The sequence below is a fragment of the Cyprinus carpio genome, chromosome A8, assembly GCF_018340385.1.
Source record: "Cyprinus carpio isolate SPL01 chromosome A8, ASM1834038v1, whole genome shotgun sequence".
Taxonomy (NCBI): Eukaryota; Metazoa; Chordata; class Actinopteri; order Cypriniformes; family Cyprinidae; genus Cyprinus; species Cyprinus carpio.
The window spans coordinates 6,603,834-6,625,620 of record NC_056579.1 but is presented as its reverse complement, the minus strand read 5'-3'; the positions used below and the strand labels follow the sequence as shown (position 1 = coordinate 6,625,620).

Here is a 21,787-nt window from a genome sequence, read left to right as displayed (position 1 = left end):
ATATAAGCCTGGCTAATTCCTGTAGACAGCAGGTATTGTTGCTTTATTGTAACAAATTGATCTGAGACCGCTCTCAACTGCTGCTGCATGATGAAGTAGGCTGGAGTCTTTTGTGCACATTAATTATCTTTAAAATAAATATGACAATGCGTGCACTCGGTGCGGGAATAGAGCCCTCTTCACCAGGCTGCACTTGTTCTTTTGTTCATAGGTGTCTTGTAAAGATACACTTTATCACACAAGTGTGGAAATACAATATTCTCTGCAAAATAATATATCCATTACTCGGGACAGGCACAGTCATTGTAAATTTAGATGTGTTTTACTGGAAATTTAACTTGAGAGCAGGGACTGTTATTCACTGCAGTGACTTTTAAATCAACATCTCAGAGGGTATGTGTGTTTTTATTGCGTTTGTGGATGTGTGTCTGCATATATGAGAGTGTATGTATATAGCACTTGGTGATTTAACTTCACATGGAAATGTAGGACACTACACACGACACAATTTTTATTTTCTCTTAAAACAATTTTAAAATTTGATGGAAAGAAATATGTGTTAAAATTACAAATAAAAAATTATAATAATGTTTGTTTTTGCAAATAAAAAGTTTACTAAATATTTTTTAAAGTATGTATTAATTACTTCATAATTTAAACATGAATATAAAATAATCAATGTAATATTTTAATTTTGAAATTTATAAAATGTTTAAATTTATAATTTTTTTCTGTGGCCAGTGAATATGTTGGCAAATAGAAATCTGAACAGTTCACCCGACCAGAAATATTCCTTAATGTTGATCCCTGTAAATATCTTATTGCAGCTGTACACTGCTTCAGCCTGAGTGTTAGTGATTTAATTTCAATCATAAATGCCACTACGGCACATAGGCACTGAGTCACCCTAGCATATATGTAGAAATGTGACAAATAAATATACAAAATGTACTTGAAGCTTACGCGAGGGACCGACACCCGCTGACAAGTGGAATATTGAAGTGGCACTTGTATAACAGCGGGGCGAGCGATGCAGGCTCCCCCTGAATAAAAAGTCATGGCAAAATGATAAGCAAGCCCTCTCCAGTGCCTGCGTGGCATTCCCTAGTTTCCCATCAAATGTTCTTTACTTCAATTTTTGTTATATCTGCGTTTGTTGCCGAATGCACACACACACACACGTCCACACGCTGGCACACACTCCCGTAGATGAGAGAGTTGTCAACTCTGGGCACTTAACCAAAACGTAATATCAAGCTTTAAGGCTTATGTCTGTAGTTTCTAGTCTTTTGCCCTGTGGGGATTTGCCTTGCTAGATCCTCAAAGGAAACACTGCTCATCTTGTCGTTTATATTCCAGCCCACCGCTCGGGCCCTGGGCAGTTACAGAAATCAGTGTAAAGTGTTTAAAAAATTATCTTTTGCCACTCCTCCGAATGTAGGGTTTGGCTTTATGCTACATTTATATTGCACCATAAGAGGAAGCATGAATATAAATTTATTTGTATTTTATTTATATGCATGGATATTTATTTATTTATATTTTATTTTTTTTACTTGATCGATGATCGAGGTAAATTGTACATATTTAGTTTTTTTGGGAATTTAAACATCTTATGCAGCTTCCGAAGGCCAGTACTAAATGACAAAAATATGATCTTTTAACAAAATAAGAAAAATTTACACATCATCAACCTGTTCAAATGTTTGCACCCCCAGCTCTTAATGCCTCTTGTTTCCCTCTTGAGCATCAGTGAAGTTTTCACCTTTTGTAATAATTGTGGATGTTGTCCTCATTGTGAGAAGATGGATCTTAAAATGATGCAGTTACTGCTGGAAAGAGTTCAGTATGCACAATTGCAAGAAAACCAAAGAATATGCAGGACCTGGAGGATTTTTCTCCATTTTTCTGAGGAACAGTGGGCAGTTTAACTGTTCAGGACTAGTCTCAGCCTCAGACATCATGCCCACGAACCCTTGGCTGAATGTCTGATGCATATGGCACACAAAATTGGAAACACTTCAGGAGTTTCGAAGTCGTCATCTGATTGGTTGAATTCTACTGGATTTCCGGGAGATCTGTGTGTCGTGTTCTTTAAACAATCAACCCGGAAACAAAGATGCCGTGTCACTAAACCCCCTCATGGAAGAAGAAAGCTGTCGTGTTTACAACAGTGACAATAAGAGCTTATCAGGATCAACTATAAGCTGGATTTTCAAAGACATATGTGAAATATGTAAAGTTTGTGGCATAGACTCTTTAAAATACACCCAAGAGTTTTACACTCCGGTCTGTTGTTGTGGGGACATTTCCACGACCCTAAACATGACGCGGCACAAAACAAAATGTGATTGGTTGCTTTACCTGTCAGTCATATGGCCTCTTGGGCAGTCCTTGGCAATTCAAAGTGGCCAAGGTTCCCAGACCTTCTGCCATCAGTCTGAAGGTCTGGCTACACGAGACTAGATCAGGACAAACGAGGGACTCATGAACACCTTAAATCAAAAAGTCATTGATCATCCAGAACAGTATTAAGATTCAAGGGTATGTGAACTTTTGAATGGGTTCGTTTATATGAATTCAGTTATTATTTTGTCTTGTGGACTCTATGCAAATAGTAAGTAGTAAATACAAAAATAAGATGCAGTTTATATTACTAACATCTTGCATATTCTGCAAAGGGTATGTACATTTATGAACAGAACTGTACACGGATTTAAAGTCAGAGAGGTCATAATGATGATGTGATCATTTTCATATATTTACAATATATGTGATCTTTAGTACATAATGAAGAGCAAATGATGCACATTATGTGTAAATGATGCTTTATCTGTGGGTGAACTAGAATGATAAAAAGCACAGAGAATGCTGTTTAGATGCCACTCAAACCAGCTAAATGAGTAGTATTTTAGCTTAGTAGCTATTCAAAATACATTCAGTGGAAACCAAATGGCGCACTCAAAATGAAAATGTAATTACCTCCAATATCAGTTTGCTTTCACAACAATTTTTTATCAAAGCATTCCTTAATTCTGTAAGAAATCCTGAGTTTCCTACTGGTTGAGGTTGCATTCATGTGCTGTGAATACGATCCTCCTGACTTAAATTATCTGGAGCAAGGGATGATGATTAGGTCCTAGGCAACTGAGCAAATACAATTTCTTTTCCATCTTTTATAAACACCTTTGTGAAAAGCCTGAATTTATGCGTTCAAGAGTCTTCAGGTATTACATAATAGCAGATTAAACTTTCAAGAAGCGTCTCCATGCATGTTTAATGCTCAACAGGGTTTTTTAGAAATTTGTAAGCTGGGGAACCTACTTTTGAATCTGTGCTATCGGTGTGTGTTGAGTTTAATCGGCGTGTATTACTTATGCATCAGCTTTATGATGTTTTATTTATTTTATGTTAAAAAAAACAAAACATTTTTGTCTGTCGTGCTGGTCATTTTAATGCTTCTTTTCAGACTTGTTTTTGATTTCTGTATGCTAATGTGTCTCGTTCTCTCTGTTTTTCTACAGAGGATGAGCTGTAGCTATCTCCTATGCACCATCCTGCTCTTTGTTGCCGTGTTACTGGCTGTCACAGTAACTGGGATCATCCTTCTGATGAACCATTACCAAGCGCCCAGTGGCCCTGATGGCCCCCCACTCATCAGTACTAACCAGGATGAGGGTAATGCCCTGGTAACCATCGAGAGAGGCGACGGCTCCCGCATCAACATCTTCATTGACCCCAACTGTCCCGACTACAACAATAACTTCCTGCGTCTGGAAGGCGTGCAGACCTCATTGCTGCACTCGCTCACTGACCATGACACTGATCTGAAGTCAGTGAAAGGCCAAGACCGGGCTTTGCTTGTTAAACTGGCAGAGGAGGTTGCCAAGCTGTCCGCCCATGCCAATCAGCTGAAGATGGAGTACAACGCACTGAGACAAGGCCAGGGCAACATCGGACAGGAGCTCAGCACTCTGCAGACCGAACAGGGCCGGCTTATTCAGGTCAGTTTGAGAAATTTCACTGTCCGCTCCAAGAAAAGACCCAACGAATCAGGCTGAAATGAATTTGTCCCTTGTAGTCTTTGCATTATTCACAGAGCCAAATTCTAGTGCGTACCAAGTCTGAATTTCTGGCATGAAGAACTTAGAAAACAAGATTTTAAAAACAACAACAATGCTGGGAGGATTCACAAAGAATGAATGACGCCGTTGTTTAATTTGCATGCGCTGTTTGCATTGTTTTAGTGCTTAGTTCACTAAAGGATTTATGCAAATGAGATAAACGTGCAAATGTGACCATCTTTCAGGCTGGTTATGAGTATAAGGTTGTTGGTTAATGCTGTACACTATGTGATCTGGCATACTTTGCTGGGACTGTACAGTATTGCCCAACTACTGCGGTCCAGGTACCTGACTCGGCTCACTCACCTCACTGGTCTGGATATATGCCTGGTTATAATGGAACACCTATTCTAGATTTGGTTTACCATCTGCTTTCCATGGGCAGTAATAGTGTGGCATTAATAGTGCCAGGCGCAAGAGTTTTGTAAATGCAGCATATATTGAGCCTAATTTACATTAAAAAAAAACACACATTTTGCATTTTGCTGAAATTTTTACTGATAGAAGTTTTAAAATACTTCATAAGTACCATACTGCTTGGCTCTCCTTCACCTATGCCATTATTGTAAAAGCCTTCATCAGCACCGTCTGGATTGTCAAGATGAAAGAGTGAAAGAAATTCACAAGCACCATTACTCACAATGTCCCCCAAGCTCCAACTTTATGACCTTTTATGAGTGTAACACTCACTCATTACAGCAGAAGGAGAGATTATTTATCCTTGACAGTAATTTGAAGCTGAAATACTATGGTTTCTCAAACATTCAACAAATCTCCTAGTGTTTACAAGATACCATTTATCTCTTCCGCCAATATGTTGTTGGCATACTAAAGCTCTTTATGAGCTTTCCCATGTGATGAACGGCTCTGTCTTTATTTCATTCTCTTTTCTTTTCTTTTTTTTAATTGAAACTTGCCCGTGAACTAGCGGGGGATCGAGCTCACACTACGCTGCCGTATGCCAACATCCCCACTAGGCATGCACCTCATTTTCACTGTGCATTTGAAGATGAGATGACAAAACGCACCGGAGCTCAGTGGTGTCAAACAGTGGAGGACTTTATTTGATGTGGTACGCCAAAAGGAATTTATAGCAGAGAATTTAGTCGACCACATGATGTCTGTATAGGAGATATAGACCCATTTGAATGTATTTATTGAGATTCAGCTGTGCTGCTTTTTTGGCAAAACATTTTTTTTGTTGTATTTTTTTTATATATATATATATATATATATATATATATATATATATATATATATATATATATATATATATATATATATATATATATATATATTATTACTAGAATATACTAAATTTCAATTGAGCAATTGGCATTTGAAACTTACATATGTTTGGTACAAGATTCAAGATTCAAGATTTTTATTTGTCACATACATGGTTATATGGAGAGCGTATGACCAGCAGTGAAATGTAAGTCAGGTCCGCTCCATGGACAGTGCAATTATTAAAGAATACAAACACAAGAAAATTATATATAAATATGGTATGGAAAAAGTAAGATAAAAAAATAAGAATTAATTAAAATGCTTATAAAATAAAATAAAATGCGCAGGAAAACATAGAAACACCAAAGACGCATTAATATGATGAGCTTGTGTTCTCATTCAGCCCGTCTGCTGTTTCTATTTCATGCAGATATATTTTATGTAGCGAAGGTCAGACCATTCTGTTTTTGCTTTAAATTTTGAAATTATACAGTCTAATTTACAACAAAAACTGCTCATACTATATGTAGCATGTTGTTTGTTTGAATTAATTAAAACGCAATGGTTCTGCAAAGAAAAATAAAAAATATTAATCCAATATTTAAATCATTGAATTTCATATTATAAAATATAAAGATAATGTTATATTAATATATATATATATATATATATATATATATATATATATATATATATTATTGCAAACCTTTTACTTTTGCTTTATACATATATAATATAAAATGTAAAATGTAAAAATGTATTATATTTATAAAATATTTAAATAATCTCATGTTATGTCCAGAAATATTATAAAATATATATTGCTTATATATTTTATTGTAAAACTTGCATTTTATATAATATATTTACTGTACATAATTTAAATGAGCATTTTTTATATTCAAAATTATTATAAAAATACATATAAAATATATATAACATACAGTTGTCTGTCTGTGTATATATTTGAATATGCTTTTTTGAGATTCGGCTGTGCTGCTTTTTACTGTAAAACTTTTACAGATTATAGGTGTGTTATATATTTTGACAAATATATTATATTATTTATTTTCATCAAATCTGCTATTTCTATGTTTTCCAGTACCTCATAATAGTCGTTTTTTAAACACATTGTTATAGGGATGTTTTGATAATGTACTAAAAAGTCTGATCAGTCTAATCTCTTGTTAAATTGTGTAAATTATGTTATAATTGTCAGTATTTTTTCAAATATTTATCAAAGTGCCGTAGGTGTCCTGTGTGTCTGATGTGTGATAGCAACATTTCAGACCTGGCTCTGGAGAGCAGGAGACAGAATGAGACAGATGGGATCTGTGGCTCCTTCATTCAGATCAGTAGTTTATGAATTCAGCCAGTAAACTAGGGCCATGCTTTCATTAGATTCCCTCAGCCAGACAATAAAAAATGCAGCCCCATCAATAGGGATGATTGGGTTGAGAAAGGGGGTTGTATTCCTCAGCCTTGTGGAGATAAGACTATACAGCCTGGTAATATCATGGGAACTTTTTATTATTTATCACAGAGTCAGAGATGACTACATGATATGAATGGATTTCTCAGCCCAAGGGATACGCTTGTCGTGGTTAGGTTGATGGGAGCTATAAACCAGTTTGCACAGTTGAGTAAGGTAGGGGAGGAATTACAAGAATACTGAATTAAAGTTCTGAAGGGTAATTTCAAAACTTAATTACATGTATACCATGATATCCTGAGCTCATATGATTAGATCTGCCTATATAACCTGTGTTTACTTGCGCTCTACAGATTAAATGAAATGCAATATCTGCCCAGTGCTTACTAGAAAATAGTGGATTCGATCATGTTATATAAAGTTAAGCTCAATTAAATCACAATAGGCATCATTAAATATATTTATACAGGTAATTTTTTCATGTACAGAGACAGCTGTATGTAACCGACTGGTCAAACACTGTAGGAAAAATTGCTCTTTCTGTTTGAGTGTTCTGATATTTCTGTAAATCTGTTTTAATATATTTTAAAATGTAGTTTATTCCTGTGATGGCAAAGCTGAATTTATAGCAGCTATTACTCTAATCTTGTAAGATCCTTCAGATATCATAAATCTTAATATTTTTTGTGGAAACTATGATATGTTTATTTGTTTTGTTTTTCCCAGGATTATTTGATGAACGGGAAATTCAGAAGAACTTCATTTAGTTTAAATAGAAATCTATTTTTAAATTGTAAATGCCTTTACTGTCACTTTTGATAAATTTAACACATTCTTGTTGAATAGAAGTATTAATTTCGTCCAAAATGTTTGTACTTTTTTTTTTTTTTTTTTACTGAATTTGTATAAATCTGAATATTTTGCAGTAACTTAAATTATGGCATTAATTTTCATTACTTCATGGAATTATTAGTTTGTCCAATCATAAAACAACATTATTTCTGTGTTGTTTATGACTTTTCATATATATATATATATATATACACTCACCGTACCCTTTATTAGGTACACCTGTTCAACTGCTTGGTAACACAAATTGCTAATCAGCCAATCACATGGCAGCAACTCAGTGCATTTAGGCATCTAGATGTGGTGAAGACGACTTGCTGAAGTTCAAACCGAGCATCAGAATGGGGAAGAAAGGGGATTTAAGTGACTTTAAACATGGAATGGTTGTTGTTGCCAGACAGGCCGGTCTGAGTATTTCAAAAACTGATGATCTACTGGGATTTTCACAGACAACCATCTCTAGGGTTTACACAGAATGCTCAGAAAAAGAGAAAATATCAAGTGAAATTAATACATTGAGAAACGTTAAATCCGAAGAACTGTGTGCTTTCATTATCCATATATCACCGTAGACTAGAAAAACCATCAAAATAAGAGTCCTGCCTTAGTAAAGGAGATCTCGTACATATTTAAACTTACAAAAAATATTACAATGTATATAAAAAAATTAGAAGATTAATCATAAAGTCTTTTACAATAAAGAAGGATTAATATGTAATTTATACAGTGAAGTGTTATTTTACATTTGTTTACTTTATTTCTGTACCTGAAAACTGTTAAACCTACCTAAAAAGCACTGTTTATTTAATATGTATATTAAGTCTATTGTATTTATGTTGGCCTGCTGAATGTTAAATGGATCCAATCCATGTTCACTAGAAATTATTTGATGATGTAGCAATAAAACTGCTAGTATAATTTAATGCAGGTGTTTTTGAACTTTACTGATTTAAAATATGATCAAAATACTATCTTTTTTGATGCCAAAAATTCAAATAAGGGAGGAAGCGACAAATATCAGTATAAATAACGGTATTGGTATCGGCCAATGAGTGTTTAAGTGTTTGTTAAAATCAGTATCGTATCGGCCCCAAAAAATCCTATCCGTGCATCCCTAATATATATATATATATATATATACACACACACACACACACACACACACACACACACAAAAACACACACACACACACACACACACAATTATATAAATTTTATTTATTTACTTATATTTTTATTTATTTATTTGCTTTTTGAATCGAATTTTGCAGTTTGATTCTTTTCAAAGCTGGTTGTTTGAGTCCATGGCTTACATGGACAAAATGAATGTAAAAATTTGTCCTGAGCCAAGGCTGCTGAAAAGTGGGTAGTAGGATGTTTGGAATCTCTTCTTTTTTACAATTCCAGTTTTCACCACTAGTGGTGCAGAAATCACATCTTCCACCTTCCACCTGATCAATAGAAGGCTTATTTTCTATCCTCAGGGCATCTTTGAAGGATGGATAAAGGTTTCTTTTGTGCATTCCAAGGTGCTAGCAATCTGACTTGGCAGAAGCCCTGGATCATTAATGAGGTTGGCTGAATCCAGGCCTCCTTAGTCATTATCCCATCTCAGTATTCCCGAGAAACTAGAACACAGGGAACAAAGTGATGCATTGGAGCGAATATGCCACTTTTATAGCATAACTTCCACAGAATGTAACCACTGTGTAACATTGCATGAGTCTGCATGCTTATGAGCTGAGTGTTATACAGTGAGGTCCAAAACAGTGAGAACCCCATTGCATATACTCTTAAAATAAAGGTTCCAAAAGGGATTTTCACAGTGATGCCATAGAAGAACCCCCCTTTTTTTGTTCACCAAAGAACCTTCCAGTGAACAGCTTTTGAAAGAACCATTTTTAGTGTGAAGAACATTTTAAATATCCAAATAACCTTTTTCCACTATAAAGAACCTTTAATGCAATGGAAAGGTTCAATGGATGTTGAAAGAACAGTTCATCTAAAAAATTTAAATTTGCTGAAAATTTGTTTTAGCCGGAAGCAATGGTTTCAAGTAAAAAAACCCAACTTAATGACAGATTTCTTTGCAGTTTGTCACTTCACAAGACATTAATTGGTCGGCCGGAGTCATGTGGATTACTTGTGATGTTTTTATCGGTTGTCTGGACTCTCATTCTGATGGCACCCATTTACTGCAGAGGATCCATTGTTGAGCAAATAATGTAATGCTACATTTCTCCTAATTTTTGAGTGAACTATTCCTTTAACCTCTTAACCAGCACCCCCATTATGGGACTCACATTTTTTAAATTTCATATAAAAATACATGAAATCAGTCCTGGAGCAATCCTCTTGGAAATGGCAGAAGTCTGCCAGGGAAACACAAGCTCTGAGGCTATACTGTGAACTTTACACATATGGGATTAACACAGACTCTCGGACACTAAACCAGGCCCTCTAAATGCTCCCAACCATTCATCGAGTGAGGGACGTGGACATTCCGCCACATTTTGCTGCCGAGGGGGTGGAGGAGATTGACAGGGTCTACAGTATGGATAATCTAGAGCGGTTTTAGCAAGCCGACACTAAACCAGGGCCTTTCAGTGGCTCTACACTTTTTTTAGGAGAGAACACAGGAGGATACCAGCTCCACACAAAGGCTATAGAATCTAGCGAATGTGTTGGGGGTCGCCCACCTCTACAAATATCTGTCAGCAAGGCACCATAAGTCAGCACCCAGAAGAATGCAACACTTCTAGTAGAATGAGCTCGCAACCTGAGCAGGCAGGGCACATCCAGTGCCTGAAAAGGCAGGGTGATGGCATCCACAATCCAGTGGGCCATCCTCTGCTTAGAGACGGCATTCCCCTTCTGCCGGCCTCCGTAACAGACAAAGAGCTGGTCTGAGGTCCTAAAGCCTTGTGTCCAGTCTACGTACCATCTCAAGGCTCGGACGGGACAAAGCAAAGCTAGGGCTGGGTCTGAACTCCTCCAGGGGCAGCGCTTGCAGGTTCACTACCTGATCCCTGAAAGGGGTAGTAGATACCTTGGGCACATAGCCGGACCGGGGCCTCAGGATTACCTAGGAGTTAGCCGGCCCAAACTCTAGGCACAAATTGTTGACCGAAAATGCATGCAGGTCCCATACCCTCTTGATGGAGGCCAGTGCAAGCAGGAGCAGAGTTTTCATCGAAAGAAACTTTAGCTCGACTGACTGCAAAGGCTCAAATGGGCCCTGCTGTAGTACTTTGAGCACTAGAGACAGGTCCCAAGAGGGTATAGAGTGGGGCCGGGGAGGATTTAACCTTCTGGCCCCTTAAGTAATCTGATGACCAGGTCATGATTCCCTACTGACTACCCTTACACGGGGTCATGGTTAGCAGCAATCGCAGCGACATAGACTTTAAGGGTGGAGGGAGACAGCCTTCGCTCCAACCCTTGCTGCAGAAAGGAAAGCACGACCCTGATCGGGCATTTCCGGGGTCTTCTCGGTGAGAAAAGCACCACTCGACAAACAGGTTCCACTTCAAGGCGTAAGTGTGTCTTGTAGACGGTGCTCTCACTGAAGTGATGGTGTCAACTACCTCCTGGGGTAAGTCACCTAGAACCTCCGCCACAGGGTGCCCTGTCTCTGAGTCAGTAGATCCTTCCTCAGAGGAATCTGGCATAGAGGGGCTGTCACGAGGAGCATTAGTTCCGGGAACCAGGTCAGAGTGGGCCAATAAGGCACCACAAGCAGGACCTGCTCCTCATTCTCCCTGATCTTGCACAGTGTCTGTGCGAGAAGGCTCACTGGGGGAAATGCATACTTGCAAAGGCCCCGTGGCCAGCTGTGTGCCAGTGAGTCCGTGCTGAGTGTTCCATCGGTCAGGGAGTAAAATGACTGGCAGTGAGAAGTCTCTGGAGATGCAAACAGGTCTACCTGAGGGGCTCCGAAACGTCTCCAAATCAGCAGGACCGTCTGGGGATGGAGTAGCTCGTGACAGCTCGTCGGCCGTACGGTTGAGCAGACCCGGAATGTGAATGGTACGAAGTGACCTTGGAACCTTCCGACTCCAAAGGAGGAGGTTGCCGGCGAGTTGTGAAATGAGACAGAAGCGCAGACCACCTTGTCGGTTGATGTATGCAACAGTTGCCGTGTTGTCCCTTCGGACCAGCACGTGCTTGCTTCGTAAGCTCCCTTTGAGAAGGTTCAAGGCAAGACACACTGCTAACAACTCTAGGCAATTGTTAATTATGCCAGTGCAGTTGGGGGCCTGTCCATACCCCCGACACTGCGTGCCCGTTGTACGTGGTCCCCCAGCTGGGGTGGAGTCATCCGTGTAAACCACAGCATGCCTGGAGACCTGTTCTAGGGGCACATCTGCCCGGAGAAAATGCAAGTCTGACCACGGGGTGAAGGTTTGGTGACAGACCAGTGCAACTTGGACCCGGTAAGTGCCGCACAGTCACGCCCACCTCGGGACTCGGCCATGAAAGCCAGTGCTGAAGCGGTTTTATATGAAGCAGCCCCAGTGGTGTAACCACTGCTGCAGCTGCCCTATACCCCAAGAGTCTCTGAAATGGTTTCAGTGGGACCACTGTCCTTCCCTTGAATGTATTCAAGCAGTTCAGAACTGACCGTGCACCTTTCTCTGTGAGGCGTACTGCCTGTTCGATGGAATCCAACTCCATACTGAGAAAAGAGATCCTCTGCATTGGGAAGAGTTAGCTCTTTTCCCAGTTGACCCGAAGACCCAACTGGCTGAGGTGCCGGAGCAAGAGATCCTCTGAATCGGGGAGAGTTAGTTCTTTTCCCAGTTGACCCGAAGACCCAACTGGCTGAGGTGCCAGAGCACCAGGTCCCTGTGCTTGCACAACTGATCCTGAGACTGTGCTAGTATGAGCCAATTGTCGAGATAGTTGAGGATGCAAACACCTTGCACTTAGAGACCCCTCTGCAACTTTTGTGAAGACACGGGGAGACAGGGACAGCCTGAAGGACAGGGCCTTGTACTGATATGCATGTCCTTCGAATGTGAACCACAGAAATGGTCTGTGGCATGGATGGATCGACACATGAAAGTACGCATCCTTCAGGTCGATCGCTGCAAACCAATCTCAGGGGCGGATGCACACGAAGATGCTTTTCTGCATCAGCATCATGAATGGTAACCGGTGAAGAGCCCAGTTCAAGACACGCAGATCCAAGATTGTAACCCACCTCCTTTCTTGGGTACAATGAATTAAGGGCTGTAAAACCCCGTCCTCATATCGGCTGGGCGGACCGGCTCTATCGCGTCCTTCGCCAGTAGGACTGCGATCTCCACATGCAAGATCGGAGCATCGGCCGCCTTCACTGCCATAAAGTGGATGCCACTGAACTTGGGGGGATGCTGGGCGAACTGAGTCACATAGTCGAGGCTGATGGTCCACAGAAGCCAGTGAGACAGGCTGGGTAGCGCTAGCCGGGCCCCCAGATACCGTATAAGTGGAACCAGCGGAACCACCACCGTACCCACAGTGGGGCAGCGGGGTGGAATGCAGGGACCTAACTTGGGCGGCTTGTAGTTGGACCGAAGAGGGGTCTGAGTGTGTGGTGCTATGCTTAACTGGTTCCACAGTTTGGCAGAGGGTGCGTCAGTAGGGCCTTTGTTGAAGCTCTCGAACTGCCCGCTGCTGCCTGCTAGTGATGGAGGAGGATGAGTGTGGTCCAGTGTTGGTCCGTCTGCGACTCTCCAAGATTGAAAAATATAGAGAAAACTGCTCTTTTGTCGAGAATTTGGTTGCCAGTGACCGTGAGGCCAACGGCGGGGCAAAACTAAACAAAAAATTCACCATCTCCAGGAGAGCAGATCCCTCCATCTCTGGGGCGCCCATCTCAGGGCCGCTTGCTCTTCCACTTAGTGCCAGGTTTGACGGGGGCCTGGACAGGTGGGGCCTATGCCCCAGCTCCACGGCGCTGCTTGGCTGAAGGCTGTTGCGGATGCGGTGTGATCAGGCTGGGGATCTGCGGCCAGCAGACGGGTGGAGGCAGCAGCTGCCCACCGAGGCAGAATGTGACGGATCGCCTCAGTCTGCTTCTGTGCGGCCAAGAACTGCTGGGCAAAACTCTCGACTGCATCGCCGAAGAGGCCGACCTGTCCCAGAGGGTGGCAACGCAGCCAAATCTTCCTCTCCAAAAAGAGCTCTCCCTCAGAGCTCTGATCGACATCCAGTCATCGTGAGGAGCACCAAAGGATACCGCTGGTAGGCTCTTTGAAGAGGGCCCAGCGCATTCCTTTGGCAGCTCAACTGGTTGCGAAGCGCTAGAGGAGCGATGGTCCCCCGAGGGTTGGTTCCCTGAGGGGTTTGCCACCCCTGTAACACTCAGACCGCCCGTGCTACTGCCCAAAGTAGCCCTCGCCTGGCTGACACCAGGATGAACACTAGATTGTGGCAGAGGCAACGGAGCTCCACCCCCTTGGAGGAATAACGTGCATTTGGGGGAAGTAGTTTGCTCCTCACTATTCCACTTTAACAGCGTCTTAACACCCATATTCAGTTTGTCAGGAAACCACAGTTTTGTAAATAGCAGGTACCCTCTGACAATCTTTTTTTAAACCAATTTGGTTAGCAGGAGAGCACATTAGTCCTGCTACAGTACCTTATTAAAAGTCTCTTGTTAATTATTAGTGTAGACTCATTAGAGTGGTTTGTTGGGGGAGATTGCTCTGTGAAGAGAGATGCTTGCGGCCTTTCTTTCTTTACAATAAACTTTTGGCAAAGAGACCACTTTCTTTTGACCTTTGGTTTGGAAGGTGGATGGAGGAAGGAAATGTTGACTCATCTGTCAGACACATTTTGAAATTAATACATGCTGACACTTTTCTCCTGGCAAAATCACATCTGTCGTCTGCCGCAAAACGCTAGGATGGTGTCTCGAATGAAAGATCATTTTCAATGTAACTTGTTTTTGTGATTGTTGTTATGCATGGACAATGACATTGTTGTAAATTATTTGAGTATTTAATTATGCTTTCAATCTCTCTCAAAAGAACCTTAAACTCTCTGAAAAGAAACAGTGAATGGATAGTGTTATTTAAAACCTGTTATGCAAAAAGATAATTCTGAAAATTATTATTTTTATCATAATCATCATCATTTGCAACAGTTTTTCACTCATTTTGCATTATAATTTTAGTATTTATAATTAAAGATCACCCAGAAAAGAACATTCTGTCATCAAAAAAAATTAAAATAATAATAATAATAATAGTAATAATATTTATTTATTTATTTATTTATTTATTTATTTATTGGAAGACAGACTTTTCTTTTCTGTGTGACCTTTAATTCTAAATATTATAATTTCTAATTATAATCTGGATTATGAAATGCAGTTCTTTTTAAATAAAAGTATTAAAGTATTTGAACAATAAAATCACACTTAAAAATGTCTTGCATTAGAATACAAAATAATAAACCAAGTTGCATTTATTTTTAAAGAAATATAACCCCAAAAACACTTTTCAAGATATTTAATAAAACAAGGTTTGTTAGTTTTAAAATTATAAAAGTAGACAAGTAGACAAAAAAATATTTTTAATTCATTATTAATTATTAATTTAATTATTCAGATATCACTTATGTGCAATGACATTCAAACATTTTAAGTGTGATTTACATGTTCAAAAGTGTCCAATTACTTTTAAGTGCAATTTCATATTATAATTTATTGGTAAATGTTGATGTTGACGTTAAATAACTTCTCAATAACAGTGCCATTATCTGAAAGCTATTATTTTAGAACCAGAGAATTAAAAAATGAATGCACAATCTGTAGGAAATGTTCAGTTCACATGAGTGCAGAATCTTGTGTTTTCAGTCATTTGCATACTAAGATTTTTAACTTTTGATGTGTCAGCAAGCAGCACAGTTTTTCCCTTTGGTCTCCTCCTGTTCGATTGTACTTATTAATCTTTCGCCTTTGATCTATCATCAGTCATTTCCAACACTGAGAGCTGTGTTCCAAACTTGGATGCATACTCTGTTGGCGAGATTATTGATGATACAGAGTCTTGCAGAGGAAGCGTGTTCGAATATGTCTGTGATTAATGAAAGCCCCTCAAACAGGAAGCAAATTTCTTTTAAATAATGTTTATGCCATCGATGTCCTGGTCCAGCCTGGATATGACAAATGGGCCAGGCAGCGCTTATTTAAAAGAGGGGCTATCTGTGTCTCTTTATCTGCTAAAATGTTTTGGCATGAGACTCTTAACCTTAGTTCATTTCCCTCCATCATCTCTTAACACAGTTTTAGAGCAATGAACATATACAGACCTCGGGTAGACGTGCAGTCAGTGGGCACTAATGTGGCCGGTACCATGCTGTGACATTGGCTGTATTCGTAACAGCTAACTGCCTTCCTGCTCTTGCTATTTCTGCAGTATTCAGTACAGGTACGTACTGTATTCTGTGCACAGTATTTTTCTGTTTGCATAAAATAACTGCATGACCTGCTGCATTTGCCTCATAAACCAGAGTTTGCTGTGTTAAATATGACATCCCACAATGCAGTGTGCTTGACGAGATGCTAGCAGATGCAATGTGATGATGAGGTCATATGGTGATAATGTTGTTTACATGCATATAATTTTCAGATTAAAATTTAATTGAATCTTCTTGCATAAATGTAATTAGCACAATCTAAATATATTTAAACATGCATGCTCTTTTCCTCCATTTTTCTTCCGGAAATACATAAGATGCACTTTTTGCAGATTGTTTTGCTGTAATTTTGAGCAGTACTTTAGCTAACTCATTAATTCTCATTCATGTTTTTAACATTATACAAGAGCAGGATGACCTTTCTTTTAACATATGAAATGTTTGAATGTCTCCTCACTCCAAAAAAGTATTTCTTCAAAAGCTTGACTTTTTAGCTGTCTGTTTCTAAAATCACCCCAAAAATGTATCATTGTTTGGACATTGTTTGGACATAGAAATGAATGTTCTTTTACTGTTGATTTTCAAAGTAATAATAACAATAACAATATATTTTTAATAATAATTATTATTATTATTAATATTATTTTGAATATCCATATTAATACAAACATATTCATAGAAATACATAAATAAATAATACAAATAATTGATAATTCAAAATAAGGTGCCCACATACCACATTCTGATAGATATAGGCAAATGCCAGATGTCTTAAATTTTGAGAGAAACGGGGATATTATTGTGTTAACAGTAAGGGTTGCAAAGGAGCAGAACATTTCCGGAAACTTTCCAAAAGTTCCCAACATTTTCTGGAAGCTTCCAAAAAAATCCCGGAAAGTTTCCAAATTTCTGGAAAGTTTGCAAACCTATTTACAGTATAAATATGAGCAAATTCCGATTAACATGAGGGTATTCTTGTGCATGTACACAGTCTCTGAAACATTCATCATGAAATAATGCCTATTGTTTTTGTTTCACATACTTTTTTTAAGACATACATGTACTGTATGCAGTATAAAATACATTCTCTACAGCATTCAAAAAGTTGTAGGGTTCATTTCCAAACACAGCTATTGAAATTGATAGTTCAAGGTGAGTTTTGAAGGCCTGGATCTTTTAATTGCTAGTTTCCTGCTGTGTGCTTTAATGAAAGGGAGGCAATGTTTAGAGTAGAAGTGGTGAGTGAGGTATTGCGTCCTGTCGAGTGAATGCCAAGAGGTTCAAGCCACTGGACAAACAGGTTAGTTAGAGGTAAGAGCATGGAGTGTATTGTATTTTAGGGACATATGATGTTATTTTTTTTTATGCTGGACTGGCCACGTAATGATTGTTGCTATGGCAGCATGTTGGAGCAAACGAGCGTGTCGAGAGCTGTGAGTGATAATGTCCCGACCATCCACACAGTGCGTCAGCCGTTATCAACTTCAAGCGAGTTCACGCACACACCAACTCGAACTTAGCTTGCAGTGTTGTCACAGCGACATATGCGCACATGCAGACTTGTTAACGACACACTCTCAAAGAACTTGATGCTCCTTCTCACCCCAAAGGAGAGCTTTACGCTTTCATGTGTCATAGGGCTAATTTTTGCTAATCACTTACTGAGCTTACTACATACTAAAGTGCCATGTTGATTAATGATGTTTGATGTGTGAGACACGAAGACCTGTCCTTGGAGAAAGGCAGACAGTTTGCCTCACTCAGAATCAAGTTTTTTTTTTTTTTTTTTTTTTTTTTCATCGAGGTGACCTGAGCAGCTTTGCTGATGCAGGCAATAAAGAGAGCTGTTTGGGAAACTCAAACCGAGCGGTTTCCAGACCCACTGGCCTTGAGCCTGCTAAACTGAAGCGCTATCAGTGATGTGCAGCATAGTGCACCTGTTGCTTTAATGCAGTGCTGGGGACCACATGCTGATACAGAGCCTCCATTGTTGTTATTGTTTAAGCCAGGCTTTTAGGAAAGGCCAGAGTCAACCAAAGCTCTGTTGTAATGGAACAGAAATGCTGAAGAAATCATGTCCAAACCAGGTATGACGCAACTAGATTTCAGCAGCAAGCAATTTTTCAAAATTGATAATTAATAATAAGAAATATTTATTGAGCAGTAAATTTCTGAAGGATCATGTGACACTGAAGACTGGCGTAATGGCTGCAGAATAAATTAAGTTTGCAATAAATCACATTTAAATTATAATTACAAAATATGCTCAAATGGAAAACGGATCTTTGAAATTGAACAAATATTTCATAATGTTGCAGTTTTTACTGTATTTTTGATCAAATATTTTTGATTCTGGTTTAATCTTGTAAGTATAAAAGTATAAATTTATGTTTTTTTAAGTAAAAAAAAAATCTAAAAGTAATAGTTGTAGTAATAATAATGATAATGATTTATATTTTATAAAGAATAGTTTTAACCAATAAATATATATACAAAATAATAGTATTTTATTAGAATTTTTTATAAATAAATCAATTTATTTGAAAATAGTATTTTGGTAACATGTTTTAATTTTGGAAATATTTGAATTAATATGAGTGATTTTAGTTTTAATAAAAAAATATATAAAATATAATAAATTATAACAGTACTAAAATGATTATTTCAATTCCTGTTCTATAAATTATAATACAAATATACTTTTTTAAACATCAACATATACAGTATTTAGTGTGTGTGTGTGTGTGTGTGTGTGTGAGTGTGAGTGTGTGTGTGTGTGTGTGTGTGTGTGTGTGTGTATATATATTTTTTTTTTTTGTATATACAAAAACCTGAACTAACTATACACCTTTGCACTATGGCTCGAACATTTTAGTACTCTAAAGGATTTGTCAGGCTGATTCAAATATGCGAGCATGTGACTCTTAAGAGCTTCAGTGAAGAAATGGATCATGTGTGTCATCCTCTGTCCTTTAAACTTGCCCCTGCTTTCTCTCTCTCCAGCTGCTGTCGGAGAGCCAGATCAACATGGTGAAAGTGGTGAACTCTGTGAGCGACGCGCTTAGCTCCATGCAGAAGGAAACCGGAAACATCAAGAGCCGTCTCAAGGCAGATCTGCAGAGGGCTCCGGTGCACAGCGTCCGGCCCAAGGGCTGCGCCATTGGAGAAGGTTAAAAAAAAAAAACTCCTCATTAGCCACATATTCTCAAGTCGCCAGCTTGCCCTAATGAGCCCTAGAATGGTTTCACACCTATTCCCTCGTAAGCTTTCTAGCATTGTGAAAGAGACATGCCACTGCTTAGACAGCAGGCGTGAGATGACAGATTTGAGGTCTGAAGCTTTCTTCTCTTATGCCATACCTCAAAAGGGTTTTTCAAAAAATGAAAAAACAGATGCAATGATGGCTTGGCATGTAATGTAGATTGATGATGCTGGCATGTTGTATCTTCTGGCAGGTTCCAGACCCAGGGATTGCAGTGACATCTATGCCAGCGGGCAAAGAGAGGATGGTATCTACTCCGTGTTCCCCACACATTACCCAGAAGGCTTCCAGGTCTTCTGTGACATGACTACTGATGGGGGCGGATGGACGGTGAGTCGCACACTTCCCAGCTTAATACAGTACGCCGGTAGCTCGGAGCGATATTCAGACATTGTTTCCGGTCACCTCTGAGCTGTTTTTTTTTTCTCCAAATATATCTGAATTGACTAAACAGCCGTAGGAATAAAAATCACTAGTAATGAGTCACTCCATTAGGCATTGACTTGTTAAGTGTACGCTCCCACGCATTAGTAAGCAGGTCACAGATATGCGCATGAACGCATTCGCATGCACAAACACGCTTCAAACTGATGTTTCACAAGTGTACAGTTCATTACAGCAGCTGCATAAAGAATAGACAGTGAAAACTATCTTTTCCGAGATCATTATCTTCACATTCGATGCATGCAGGAGAGTTTTAATTTCATGGTCTTTTGAATAAAAATAAAGATAAGACATAGGGAAGGCAGTATATATCATGAAATGATAGCAGTGTGTCAACCGGTAAAGATTCTGCTGTGCCACTTACGCAGAGCTATATGCATTTAAAAGAGTCTGACGGGCAGACAGGTGCTTCCAGCTTTTTGCATATTAGTTTTTGTGGTTTTGCACTGACTTAGTATTCAGCTGTTATTTTAAATCTTATCATTTGGTTTGAGTTAGAGTTCTCTCGATTTAATTCTTGATGATGTGACGCTCAGGTCTTGAATAGTTCCATTCTTCGAAGTTTGTATCAGAGTTGTTATCATAGCAACAGGTCTCTAAGCTCAGGTTTATTGAGTGTAAACAGGATTAGATTGTGGCTTATAAGCAGAGGTGATACTGAAAGCTGCTCTGTTCTTACCAGAGGAGTCTGTTTAATCATGGACAGTAATAGTAATTTTTTTTTATATAATTTAAAATTTGTGATTTACATTTTTCTAAAAAAAAAAAATTTAAATGTTAACTATAAATAACAAAAAGTTTGATCAATTTTATTATCTTTTTTATTTTATTTACATTTTTGTATTTCTATTTTTTTGTTTTATTAATTTTGTTATATGCTTTTAATAAAATAGATATAATAATACATAGTAAAATATTTTTATCAGTTTTATATTTAGCTTTATTTTATTTCAGTTTTAGTACTTAAAAAATAAACTTTTATTTTATTTATTAAAGGTGCTGTATGTAGGATTGACACCGAGTGGTTGAACTAGGTATTGCAGTCCAAATTCAAAATATTGGAGAGTGTTTTTTCACCCAGCCCCTCCTCCTCAGACTTGACGCACACACGGCTTGCCAGATTGAGGGCACCAACAGGAACAAGCACACTTGACGATGAATGAAATGAAATATGCTGTGTTTTCCACCAACTGGCAACCAAAATATAATAGGGTAAACTGGCAGTGGGCGGGTTTCACAAACCAAAACAAAGACCGGCATTCCAGCCTGGAATGAAGATTTTCAAAGGAGAATAACTGACTGTAGCATTGTTTTTCAGATAAACAAGTATGTTACTTTGCATGTTTCTTAAAGGGATACTCCACCCCAAAATGAAAATTTTGTCATTAATCACTTATCCCGATGTTGTTCCAAACTCATAAAAGCTCCGTTCATCTTCGGAACACAATTTAAGATATTTTGGATGAAAACCTGGAGGCTTGAGACTGTCCCATAGATTCCCAAGTAAATAACAGTGTCAAGGTCCATAAAAGGTATAAAAGTCATCGTCAGAATATCTGCCATCAGACGTGCAATCTGGGTTATATGAAGCGACAGGAACACTTTTTGTAAGCAAAGAAAACCAAAATAACAACTTTATTCAGTAATTCCTTTGTCAACGATCTCCTCTGTGTCTCTCCATATCACCGTATGCTGTGTATGCTCTTCTGTGTCATCCGCGCCACAAGGATGCGCTGTTTGTGTATTTAGCTTTGATTTGAAAGTCTCAAGCCTCCAGGTTTTTATCCAAAATCCAAATCCAAAAGTGATTCATGACAAAATTTTCATTTTGGGGTGGAGTATCCCTTTAAATATCTGCAAACATATTATGGTATTTTTATGCTTTAGTAGAGTCAAATCTTACATACAGCACCTTTAACTTTTTTTTTCTGTACACAATAATTTATAGCCTCTAGCACGCTGTGTAAAATGACTCATACAGTGCTATGAGGTGTTGATAATACTGCTCACCACAAAAATGACAGGTATTTAATA

At 38.6% G+C, this 21,787-nt stretch overlaps 1 protein-coding gene across 1 annotated transcript in view; it reads left to right on the top strand.

Annotated features, from left to right (window-relative positions):
- LOC109050912 (fibrinogen C domain-containing protein 1-like) overlaps positions 1-21,787 on the top strand; it is a 94,241-nt gene that overhangs the window by 18,722 nt on the left and 53,732 nt on the right. The window contains exons 3-5 of the mRNA XM_042761811.1: positions 3,525-4,004; positions 19,051-19,216; positions 19,503-19,639. Of these exons, the coding sequence (XP_042617745.1) occupies positions 3,525-4,004; positions 19,051-19,216; positions 19,503-19,639 (783 nt within the window). The remainder of the gene's footprint in view (positions 1-3,524; positions 4,005-19,050; positions 19,217-19,502; positions 19,640-21,787) is intronic.